The following is a 12905-nucleotide window of genomic DNA, read 5'->3' on the forward strand; positions in this document are numbered from 1 at the left end:
ACGGCCTTCAATTTTGTTTCATTTTATTTATAGTTGGTGAGACCTACTCTATTCCTTTATAATTTGGGTATATTTATCCATTAACGAATGAAAACAAGCTACATAAGTAAATTTGCATGTGGTACTCACAACTAACTTTTAACCAACTCTTGTTTCACATACATATGACTTGTTCTCATTGGTCGATAGATAAATACTCCGTAATTATGATGCAATTTAGAGAGAGAAAAAACCTTGTAATAAGGGTCATTCTAATTTCACTAGTTTAAAAAAGAAAAAAAATTAATTGAAAATAGTATTTTTTATACTTTTTGAAAAAAGTAAATTATACAAGTTCCGAACTACAATCTTTTGCCTCATTTAGATCAAAACTTCTGTTTTTGTTTTCTGTGAAAGAATAAGACTAAATGGCTATATAGATTAACTGTGTATTACAACAATGACAAAACAGCTACAAAGTGGGATAAAGGAAAAAAATTTGTTATTAATTTCACTTATTGGATGAACACACTCATTGAGATTCAGTAAACAATCACAAACAATTAAGGAAACAATGGAAACCCCACCATTAGACGACAAAGCAAAAAGAATGAGAGATCTCCTCTCCAGTTTCTATTCTCCACACCCCTCTGGCTCCCCTAACATGTCCTCAAAATACACCTCTTCCGATGACATCAACTCTTCATCCTTCCAAAGTGATCACTACATGAATGTTATGGTAGTTATACCTTATTATTATTTGATCCTTTTGATTTTAGTTATCCTTTACATTATTGAAAATGATATATATAATTTCACTTGTGAAGGTACATGAATTTAATTTGGAAGAGTTGCTCCATAAGCATGTTGATATGGTTACTGAAATAAAGAATCTCGATACCGATTTGCAAATGCTTGTCTACGAGAATTACAATAAATTCATTTGCGCTACAGATTCTATAAAGAGGTGTAATTCATTTTTATTTATCTCTTAAATAAAGTACAATACAATGATTTATTTTGAGAGTGTTGTGTTGTTATCAAATTTTTTGGTTAAATAGGATGAAAAGCAATATTATAGGGATGGAGGGGGAAATGGAACAACTTCTTGACAAGGTAAGTATCTATTATTGTTTTTCGATTTATTTTACGATCATTTTCTACGTATGATATTCAGAAGAAGCTAAGAAAAATGTAAGTGTTCATGAACGGTTCAAGCTTATCTCTCAAATGCAGATAATGTTTGTCCAGTCAAGGAGTGACAATGTTAACACATCTTTGTCTGAAAATAGAGAGCATATAGAGAAATTGAATAAGAAATGTAATCTTCTTCGTAAAATTCAGGTATTAAATTTAATAAAGCAATGCTATGTGTTTTTAGTTACACATTATATGTTTGATAATTTAACTTGTATATTTTACTCTTGTGAAAAACAGTTCATATATGACTTACCTGATAGATTAGGCAAGTGCATCAAAGTTGAGGCATATGCAGATGCAGTCAAGATGTACACCGGTTCAATGCCCATTTTTAAGGTTGTATTTGCCTAATTATTTTATTACTAAATCAATCTTGTATTTTTACATTTACTGCACACGTTTGAACAAATATTTTCATGTTAATATAATAAACTTTTGCCTTATATTGTATTTTTTCACTCTCTGTCAGACATATGGAGACTCGTCATTCCAAGATTGCAAGCAAGCATCTGATGAAGCAATATCTATCATAGTAAAAAATTTACAGGTATATCTTGATCAAGACCCTTGTTAGATGATTATATCATGTCTAATTTGAGTATCAAATTCATGACAAAACTGTAGTGTAACTAATTCGTAACCACCATGTTTGGTGTTAGTTAGAGAACTGACTGATTTGGTTAGTTAAGTAGTTTGTGTCAATTACTTAGCTAGCAAGTTATCCCAATAAATAAGGGTTGTAATCAATTTTGCTTCATAACTAATGAATGAGTGATTACACCAATATTCCATCTCCTATCTCTTCCATTTTATCTCATTGTTAGTTTTAGATTGTTTTGTGTGCAAGAATTGCAAGTGTTGTGCCTATACTGAGCCTATAGCAGTGACAATGCATTACGCTCATTTTTATGCCTATTTCATGCGTTTGTGTTGCCGTTGCGCCTATGCTGCGCCAACAAAAACTGTGTAAGCTTAGCTAGTTATATTTATCAATTCTTATTTGATTTCCTGGACAATCTCACAAGTTTATAGAATGCACTAGACTTGGAGTCTCTTAACTTATCTTGAACAGAAAATTGATGTTATTTTTGCAAAATATTGCTTCCATAATTTAACTTTTTTTTTGTAACCAGGAAAAACTACTTTCAGATTCTGAATCAACTCAAGTGAGGGCCGAAGCTGCAATTCTCCTTAAGAAGTTGGATATTCCGGTTCATTTTTTTTTTCTCTTCTTAAAACTACACTTTGTATTATTTGTTGAGAGTTGAGACATGCTTGACCTTTAGAAACTATTATTCATTTTATGAATCAATTCATAAAGGGTAAACATGATTTATTTTGATGTAAATACTTTTTTCTTGTGTTTTATGAGAGTTGCAGGCATTATTCATGTCTCAATCTGTCTCCCCTTTTTCATTTCCATAAAGAGAAATTACATTGATAGTATGTTTAACATTTATTGATAGGTGGACAATTTAAAGGCAAATTTACTAGAGAAATTGGAACATTTTCTTATAGACATTCAGTTGATCCCTGAAGTAGTAGAGATTGTTTCACCTTCTTCGCACGAGGTTAGTCTTGTTAGAGTATTTTCCTTTCATGTAATGCCCTCCCTAAAAAAGTGAATACGTGTTTCTACTCCTATTTCATAACACAGGTAGCCTTTCACGAGTTTGTGGAGGCCGTTCGTGCATTTCAGAACATATTTCCCGATTCAGAAATGCAGTTAGTTAAACTTGGCCTAGATTTAGTAAACAAGTAAGTATTTTTATGTTACAACTTAGTATTTTAAAAATTTATCACAATACATTAAATATTCATTATATGCCAATCAAATTTTTAATTGCTTTTCAGGAACTTTCTAATTGTTGAGGAGTACATGAAGACGCGGATTAGTGCAGAAGATCTACTTGGCGTTCTTCGTAAGTAGTTATATCGTTTTGATATTTATGACTAGTTTAACTCCTTAAACTAACCAAATGGTTTTTTATATATTTCAAGTCCGCCGTAGGTTTTTTGTAATAACCATCAGCTGAACTAGTCATGAATCTTGTAAGCATTATTTATGTGATAATCTCTGATTTTCTTCTTTTATATAGCAAAAGAAGTGTCTCGAATACATATTTTCATGCTTATTGTTAACTTATACAAGTAATTTGAGATTTGATTTTGGTGTTTTCAAATGTGTAATTTCACTTGACCTTGACACAGGAGTTATTTGGAATGATGTGCTTCAAATGGATGAAGTGTTACAAGAATCTTCCCTCTCTAATCATTCTCTCGAGGTCGTCTATTAGAGTTATTGACTCCAAATTAATTTTGATCGACCAATAGATGTAGCTTTTCAAGTTGTTATTATTCTCCACTGTAAAATCTTAATGAAATTTCCAATTTAAAATGGATTTTTGAAATATTTTTAGGCTGCCAAAGTTTCTATCAAGTCGTTCGTTAACATTACATTTTCTTATCTAATGCAAGATATATCAGGTTAGTTCCATTACTTTGTATGAAGCTTATGATTTTACCTTTTTAGTACAAAAGTTGAAAATATTTACCTTCCATACTATGAAATATTTTTAGACAGTATGACATTGTGTTTGCATAAATGATCAAGAGTGAAGAATGAATAACGTCGAAGTTAACTTCATTTTGGTAGATTTCGTATTAAATGTGTTGAAACGAGATGAAGGTGATCGTCACTCATTGAAAGATGCTCTAAATGCTAGCACAAAAACATTACTCCAAGGAAGCAAAAAGTTTATGGTGGTAGGTGTCTTTGTGTATCTATACTAATTTTAATTTTGTTACAAAAATTCTATTATTTATGATTTATGTAGTTTTATTTATGTTTAATCTCCCTTTGTATCTACTGATCATTTCAGGATGTCTGCAAAATTCTTGACGACGGTGTAGAGATTCTAAATAAATCAAGAGATTTGATAATTGATTGGGTTAAAGAAGGGTTTCAAGACTTTTTTAGACAACTTTGTCTCCAATTTCAATTGTTTGCAGGAAGAAACGATTTTGCAGTTATTCAAAATCAGAGTTTGATAGAGGGATCTCAAGGTGACAAAGCTTTTCCTGGTCTTGTGTTGGTGTTGGCAAAGCTATCCGCTTTCATTGAACAGTCTGCCATTCCAAAAATCAACAAGGTAAAGATCGATTAAATTGACTTATAATTGATTGATTCTTTAGAACAAATAAACTTTTTGTTAGTTTAATGTTAGTGTCTCAGGTATTTTTAAAAGTGTATTGTGATTTTAGGAACTAGCAGCTTCTTTTTCTTGTAGTAGTGTTAGAAAACATGGACTTTTTGTTTCGGAAGGGATCTCTCAAAAGTTCGGGACTGTCGGTGAAAGTTTCTTGCATAAGGTATATATTCAAATTCATATTCTACTTTAATTAGAATTGCAATTTGTATAAATTAGTGTGTGTGTGTGTAATTACTACGTGTAGGGACTTTACCAAACAAGATACCAAAAAGGGATCGATCCTACCTTACGGTTAAGGAAGATTGAGGCCAAGTTTTGGAAATTGTTATTTTCCATTTTACTTGATTACAACTCTTCTTCTTCTTCTTTTTTTTTTAATCAATAATTATTTATCATTAAAATTGTGTCTTATTTATATACTCTTCATTGGCTTATTCATAGTATATTAAAATGAGAACTCAACGGATATCGCTTATTCTAAAGAAGAGGTTTACCACGCCTAATTGGGTAAAAGTGAGTATGTTATACACCTTTGTTTCATAATTAAAAACACCGATTTTATTAGTATTTGAAAGAGCTTAATACATTGTTTCTTTGTGTAGCATAAGGAGCCTAGAGAAGTCCACATGTTTGTGGATTTGTTTCTACAAGAGGTTGGTATTTTTAAATCAAATGCTCTTTATTATTTTATTTTCTTTTTGTGAGGGTTGTGGTTTTTAAGTCGCAGTGTTTGATGACCAATGTAATTGAACATGTTAGTATTATTTAGGTTTAATTACAGTTTTGATTTTCTCTGTTTTTATCCACGTATTCACGAAATCGATCTCCCATTTTAAAATGACCTAATTGTGGTATTTCTATCATATTTTTGTACTTAACTTACTCGATGTTTCAGCTAAAAGTTATAGGTAATGAAGTGAATGAGACTTTGCCTAAAGGCATGCAGAAACACCAGAGAGCTGATAGTGCCTGTAGTAGTAATTTATCATTGTCAAGAAGCAACTCCATTCCAGATGAGATGTTGAGTAGGTCAAATAGTAGGTCAAATACTCAAAAGGGAAGGAACCAACAATACTTTGAAACACATTTGGCCAAACTATTCAAGCAAAAAGTTGAAATTTTCACAAAAGTAGAATATACACAGGTGTGAAATAACTACTCTCTATTTGTACATGATCTTTGGTCTTCTTACAATTTTATTTTGTCCTAACTTTTGAAATAACACATTTATCTAAATTTTATTTTGCTTGCAAACTGCAGACATCAGTTCTTATGACCATGGCTAAATTATGTCTCAAGAGTTTACAAGAATTTGTTAGACTACAGACATTTAATCGGAGTGGATTCCAGCAAATTCAATTGGATATTCAATTCTTGAGGACTCCATTAAAAGAAATAGTTCAAGATGAAGCTACAACAGACTTCTTACTTGATGAGGTTGGAAAATAATGTTACCCTCTTGATTCATTCAAATGTCTCTTATACTTCAAAATTATAGTAATTTTAAATTTGTTTATATATAATTTGTGGTAAAGTTATTTATGTCTTCTCTAATCTTTCTTATCTTGCCAATATACATATTTGATGATTTTTTTTTTTTTAAACAGGTGAATGTTTCCGCTGCAGAACGATGTTTAGATCCAATTACATTGGAGCTCCCAATATTAGACAAACTTATACGAGCAAAGTTGACAAAAACTTGACAAACAAGATATTGAAGTGTACATTGTGATCATATTTGACATATTTATTTGAGATATTTTCCTTTAGGTATTTTTATAAAAAATAATATTCAACTTCTAAAATATAAGCAAGATTGAAAAAAAGCATACATTTGATTTAACATCAACTATCTATTATCATAGTTCAAACAAATATCGTGCAACATAATTTAGCTACGCCAAACATTTTTAGATCCTTTAATTAAGGTGTAGGTGAGTGCAGCGTGTTTATAGAGGAACTATGGAGTTTTTTGAAGGCTTGTCGCGAGGCGGATGGGGTTCATAAAGGTTGAGCTTCATATTGATTTGGATGTGATGGTTTAGGTGATATCAACTGACAAACAAGCTAGGTTGGTCCTTGGTTTTGAATATTCGAAAATTATGGGAATTGGTCTGGGAAGTTACCATACCATTGCTCATGTATATCGTGAAGTCAATAAGTGTGTTGATGCGTTGGCTAATGTAGGATGTCAATTGGGTAGAGAGATACTCTTTTATGAAGACTGTCCTCCGCATATGAAAGACCTTGTTCTAGCTGATGTAATGGGGATTACTACCCTGCGTATGATTTCAGTGTAATATCTTTCCTTCTGGGCGTAGGCCCTCTATTTTATAAAAAAAAAAATATAAAATGAGAAAATAAAAGATGTTGATGTGTGTAACAATTTTATAATTTAGTACTCTATCTAGTTTTATATATAAGAAAACTTTTACTTTGTAAATCTAGAAAGTAAAAGTTTTCTTATATATAAGACCGGGGGAAGTATGATTGTAATTTCAATTTTATCTTTAACCCGGTAATATGTTAATATTATCGAACGGTATTTCATTGTTGAACACCGTGGAACCACACTCGATACGCCATATGAGATCGTAGCACAAGGATCTTCCTTTTCCCGCCAAATTACCCCTTCTCTTCCCTTATAGAGTTACAGTTTCGCGCCATTTCTCATACTCACTACCACCGCTCCGCCTCAACTCCACTCTCTCTCTCTCTCTCTCTCTCTCTCTCTCTCTCTCTCTCTCTCTCTCTCTCTCTCTCTCTCTCTCTCTCTCTCTCTCTCTCTTCGCCATATTCAACCATGAACACCAAAGGCGTCGATTTCAACTCAGACAAAGGTAAACTTTCACTAACCTTCGTTTCAATCATTTCATTTTGTTAATTTTTTGTTTAATTAAACTAAATCCCCTATTTTCTCCCTCAGTTCTAGCGAGAGAGTTTCTTTCCAATTTCGCAGACAATAATGGCGAAGCCAAATACCTCAACATCCTGGTTAGTTACTTCTTCATTCCGATTCATCAAATTACAACAACGGTTAACCCTAATTTAATTTTTTTCCCCAATTTTTTTCTCGATTCAGCAAGATGTTGCAAACCACAAAACTCGATCTGTTCAAATTGATCTCGAAGACTTGATTGAAGTAAGATTTGTTGTTTTTTTTCACTATTTTTGTGTTTGTGCGTTTAGAAAGTTTAGTCACAGTTGATGATTTTAACCACTGTGTTTGGGGTTTTTAGTACAAAGATCTAGATGAGGAGTTTCTGAGACGTGTTACTGAGAATACTCGAAGGTATATTGGGATTTTTGCTGATGCAATCGATGAGCTTATGCCGGAGCCGACTGAGGCATTCATCGATGATGATCATGATATTTTGATGACTCAGAGATCTGACGAAGGAACTGAAGGTGCTGATGGTTCTGACCCGCGCCAGAAAATGCCTCCTGAAATCAGGCGATTCTTGTAAGACTCCAATTTTTGCTTTATATTCATTTCTAAGGGTTTTTAATATATGATTTTGCCCTAATTTGTTGCATAAGAGCAATTTATTGTGTTATTATTTTACTAGGAGTAGTTTTTCTGCCTTAGGTTTTATGACAATTCTAATATTACATTGTGGGTTATTTTGCAGTGAAGTTTATATTAGAGCATCTTCAAAAGGACGGCCGTTTACAATTAGAGAAGTGAAGGCTTCAAACATTGGTCAGCTTGTAAGGATAGCTGGTATAGTGACTCGTTGCTCGGATGTCAAACCACTAATGCAGGTGGCTGTATACACCTGTGAGGATTGTGGCTTTGAAATTTATCAGGTAATTTATGAAAGAGCTGCAAGGACCACTTTATTTAGACGCACAAGAGTTTTAAAAGGAAAATGAAAGGGTTCTTCTGCTATTACGATTTGGTTACTAGGATATTAAGGAGGAATGTTTTAATATTATAATTTATTTATAACTCTATTAAACCTTGTTAGATTATTGTGGTGGACTATCTTTTTCTCTTTTATGGGATATGATATGGCTAGACTGTTTTGAAGTTTTCTTGGCCAAAGATTTTTGACGTTGTCTTTTCCCCCATTCCTAAACAGGAAGTAACAGCTAGAGTATTCATGCCTTTATTTGAGTGTCCATCAAGACGCTGTGTTACGAACAAGAGTAAGGGTAATGTCATCCTTCAACTGAGAGCGTCAAAGTTTTTGAGATTTCAAGAGGTTTGTACTTTACTCTGGTTCAGTGGTCATAGTCCAATACTGCTTAATTTATTTTTCATGTTCTGCTGCACAATTGCTTATTAGCTTTCGAATAAGGAATTTTTTATATGGTTAAACTGCAGGCCAAAATTCAAGAGTTGTCTGAACATGTTCCAAAGGGCCATATTCCACGAACTATGACTGTTCATCTCAGGGGAGAACTCACTAGAAAGGTTGGCTATTTCCTGCCAATAGCATTAAACTAACGTTGCTATAACAATTGTTATCAAGTACTTGAAATTGTTTTAATACATAGTTGCATTTCTTTAATATGGACATCCTTACCATACAAACATATGAATAAAGTTATCTCATAAAATTCAAGGGCATGATTAATAATTATAATAAGTTGGTGTGCCTACTGAAATTTAACCGACTAATCTTCTGCTACTGTTTATTAACTTGCTTATTGTGAATTATCAGGTAGCTCCTGGTGATGTCGTTGAACTATCTGGGATTTTTCTTCCTATACCTTATGTTGGTTTTAGAGCAATGCGTGCTGGCCTAGTTGCTGACACATACTTAGAGGCCATGTCTGTGACTCATTTTAAGAAAAAATACGAAGAGTAAGTTACTTTTGCAGATCTTTTATTTTATAATTTACTGGCCCCCTTTTTTTTTCATCCCTCTTCCAGTATAGTAGTGCATATTGGAATTTTTTATTCTATTTGCTGCTTGGATTGGTTTTCCACTAAGATATTGTTGTCTTATTAAATTTATGCCTACCAGTTAATCTTATTAAAGTAGTTTGGGGCAACATAGCAATTTCCTAATCATTTGCTTCTGTCATAGATATGAACTAATAGGAGATGAGGAAGAGCAGATTAAACGTTTAGCAGAAGATGGTGATATCTATGATAAGTTGGCTAGGTCACTAGCTCCTGAAATTTTTGGACATGAAGATATTAAGAAAGCACTGCTGCTGCTTCTTGTTGGTGCTCCCCATCGGACATTGAAAGATGGGATGAAGGTAATAAACTACATATTAATTGAAGCACACATGTTTAATGGAGCTTAAACTTTACATGAAAATAACCATTTTGAATTAGTAGGGATAAAGACATGAAATCATTTATAAAATTATAACGATGTTAGTGATTTGTATGGAATTTTTGTTTTCTCCTCTCTCAAACAACTTGTTAAGTTTGTTCTGCATTTGGTCTGATTAATGTTGCGTGTATGGAATATACACAATTGAAGTACTAAATATTATAGTTTTCATTTAACTGCAGATCAGAGGAGATCTACATATATGTTTGATGGGTGATCCTGGTGTTGCCAAGAGTCAGCTTCTTAAGCACATAATCAATGTAGCACCCAGGGGTGTATACACCACTGGCAAGGGAAGTAGTGGAGTTGGTCTAACTGCTGCTGTTCAGAAAGATCCAGTGACAAATGAGATGGTTTTGGAGGGTGGAGCATTGGTAATGGAGTTGTTTCTTTTATGTCTAGCAATTATTTCCATCGATTTTGTGCTTATGTTATACTTGAAGTTCAAAACCTATAAAAATTAGGTAAACCATTTTATGCTGTCAGCATTTGCAAAATGAAGATGGGAAACAAGTCATGCATCAAATTGTTACTTTAGCTTCTAAATCAATACAATCTATGTCCTTTTAACTAGTAGTTTCCAGTTATAAATGCAGATTTTGACAGAACATTTTTAATTTCAGGTCCTATCAGATATGGGCATATGTGCCATTGATGAATTTGACAAGATGGATGAATCAGATCGTACATCTATACATGAAGTTATGGAACAACAGACTGTTAGCATTGCCAAGGCTGGGATCACTACATCACTGAATGCAAGGACTGCTGTCCTTGCTGCAGCTAATCCAGCATGGTATTAATTCTTTTCACCTTATTGATGTGATACAAGATCTCATTGACATGCATTCTGTGCTTCCAATTCTAATTTCATCCATTTTAACTGTGAAGGGGAAGATATGATCTAAGAAGAACTCCTGCTGAAAATATTAATCTTCCACCTGCCCTCCTATCAAGGTTTGATCTTCTGTGGTTAATCCTTGATCGAGCTGATATGGATAACGATCTTGAAATGGCAAGGCATGTTGTCTATGTCCACCAAAATAAAGAATCTCCCGCACTAGGATTCACTCCTCTTGAACCATCTCTTCTCCGGTAAGAAGAGAATATATACTGTACTAACTGCTTTTTTCTTTTCATTTTCCCAAACAGGATTGTAGTTTACTCGCAAAGCAAATGTGTTGCTGATTAGATTGCATGCTTATTCTGACTGCTAATATAGTTTCACATAGGGTCTTTGTCATTGTACTGCCATTTTCTAGAAAGAAATTAATACAAATTAAATTACGTTGCTTTCATCTAGTGCATACATATCAACTGCTAGAAGATTGTCTCCAACTGTCCCAAGGGAATTGGAAGAGTATATTGCTACTGCTTACTCCAGTATTCGTCAAGAAGAAGCAAAGTCCACCACTCCACATTCCTATACTACTGTCAGAACATTGCTCAGTATTCTCCGCATATCAGCTGTAAGTGTTTATTTTGTCTCTTTTATTCACCTGTTGAGGTGAAGGAGGGTGGTTATTAGGCATATAGGGTTATATTGACTTTTCTTTTGGGAATATTGATTGATCTGCTTACTTCATCTCATCATTCAAAGTGCATTGCTTAAATTTAAAACTAAGTAGGCATTGGTTAACATGTTTTGGTTTTAAAGAACTATTTTTTATAGTTAGGCGGCTCTGTTTGAAGTCCACAATGTGAAGTTGTAAGCATTTCAATATTATTTCTTAAATTATCTAATCAATTAGAATTCCATTTGTAATTTATGAACAGGCCTTAGCAAGACTCCGTTTTTCTGAAACTGTTGCTCAGAGTGATGTGGATGAGGCATTGAGGTTAATGCAGATGTCGAAATTCTCTTTGTACTCAGATGACCGTCAAAGATCTGGTCTGGATGCTATATCTGATATTTATTCCATACTTCGTGATGAAGCTGCTAGAAGTAGCCGAATGGATGTCAATTATCGTGATGCATTGAATTGGATATCTCGAAAGGTAAGTTCATACTTCATTTTACTGCTTGAAGTTGAATTGTGTTCTTCATAATACACTAATGTAGAAAATGAGTTCCACGTCAAACTTAAAAGGGTTGTACTCAAGTTAGACCGCTAAATACCAGAGATTTAACAGTTAAAAACAATCAAATTAATATACTTTATTTCATTGAACGAGGAACCATAAGCTCATTAGTATATAATTAAACTGTCTGAAACTCTTTTAGGGTGCCTTTGGTTGAGTGATCACAATTCCTAATTTTTACACTGATGGTTTCCCTATCCTGTCTGGATTTAATTACCGACAGTACACTACCTACCTATCAATTAGAGATGTATTAGCAAATTCATTTGAGTAATACGTCAATTTTTTTAATTGCCTAACAAAGCCTTTCTTTGCTATTAAAATAACTAAAATCTTTGTTTTAAATTTTTACAACTTAACTGATCAAATTATTTTAAAAAGATACCTGTTTCATTCCCGCTCAAATAAATTCTGACCACAGTTCTGCTTTTGGAACAGGGGTACAGTGAAGCCCAGTTGAAAGAATGTTTGGAGGAGTATGCAGCATTGAATGTATGGCAGATACATCCTCAAACCTTTGATATCAAATTTATTGATGCTTGATGCACACTCAACAGAATTAGAAAAAGCTTTATGATAATCTAGTTTCCAGAAACGGGGATAAGCCATAAGAGTGGTGGTCGACTGTAGGGAAATCACATTAGTAGTTTCGTTTTCTTGTGGTTTGGTTACCCAGGTCATGTGGATTCTTTGTATTGTTAACTAGAATGTAGAAATGCTTATATTTAATTATTTGCGGAGTTCTTGCACATTTAACTTTTATATGATTCCAGACAGAACTACAAATTTGTAGCGCCCACCAGGTTGCATCTTAACAGTAAAATCTTTTAGTACTTATATTTGTACACATTTTTGACACCTTTCATATGATGCAATCTTGTCGTCATGAAAAGAACTCCAAGTACTGCATGTCAATGGCCTGTTTAAAAATAACAAATGGTTTCACAAATATAAATGGGTTTTACTGTATTATGATCATGACACTTATGTTTGAGAATATGACATCATAAAAAACATTATGGTGTATCCAATACCTTGGGCAAGCAAGTGCAAAACTATCTTCTATTAATATTTATTACTAAAATAAAGATATCTAATATAAAGTCCTAAGAATATTGTTTAAGGAATTCACAAA

At 33.1% G+C, this 12905-nt stretch overlaps 2 protein-coding genes across 3 annotated transcripts; both read left to right on the forward strand.

Annotated features, from left to right (window-relative positions):
- Positions 1-353: 353 nt before the first annotated feature.
- LOC123891116 (vacuolar protein sorting-associated protein 51 homolog) lies at positions 354-6166 on the forward strand. 2 transcript variants are annotated; one of them, XM_045940936.1, is made up of 20 exons: positions 354-718; positions 807-946; positions 1041-1095; positions 1216-1323; positions 1417-1515; positions 1649-1726; positions 2313-2390; positions 2646-2750; positions 2837-2937; positions 3034-3101; positions 3391-3464; positions 3600-3666; positions 3836-3945; positions 4062-4331; positions 4444-4551; positions 4833-4904; positions 4994-5044; positions 5287-5535; positions 5652-5828; positions 5999-6166. In XM_045940936.1, exons 1-20 carry the CDS (start codon positions 554-556, stop codon positions 6092-6094), a joined length of 2271 nt encoding a protein of 756 aa, XP_045796892.1. In that variant the 5' UTR covers positions 354-553; the 3' UTR covers positions 6095-6166. The 2 variants fall into 2 exon arrangements, with proteins under 2 accessions (XP_045796892.1, XP_045796891.1); XM_045940935.1 differs by having other exon boundaries at positions 468-718; positions 3391-3467.
- A 787-nt stretch (positions 6167-6953) lies between these two features.
- LOC123891118 (DNA replication licensing factor MCM7) lies at positions 6954-12617 on the forward strand. Its single transcript, XM_045940937.1, has 15 exons — positions 6954-7231; positions 7318-7385; positions 7474-7533; positions 7631-7854; positions 8024-8201; positions 8477-8599; positions 8722-8811; positions 9062-9204; positions 9431-9608; positions 9871-10062; positions 10312-10484; positions 10580-10783; positions 10992-11157; positions 11465-11686; positions 12209-12617. The coding sequence occupies exons 1-15, from the start codon at positions 7195-7197 to the stop codon at positions 12311-12313; spliced, it is 2163 nt and encodes a 720-aa protein (XP_045796893.1). The 5' UTR covers positions 6954-7194; the 3' UTR covers positions 12314-12617.
- The last annotated feature ends 288 nt before the right edge of the window (positions 12618-12905 follow it).

This window comes from Trifolium pratense, linkage group LG6 (genome assembly GCF_020283565.1).
Source record: "Trifolium pratense cultivar HEN17-A07 linkage group LG6, ARS_RC_1.1, whole genome shotgun sequence".
In the NCBI taxonomy this organism is placed as follows: Eukaryota; Viridiplantae; Streptophyta; class Magnoliopsida; order Fabales; family Fabaceae; genus Trifolium; species Trifolium pratense.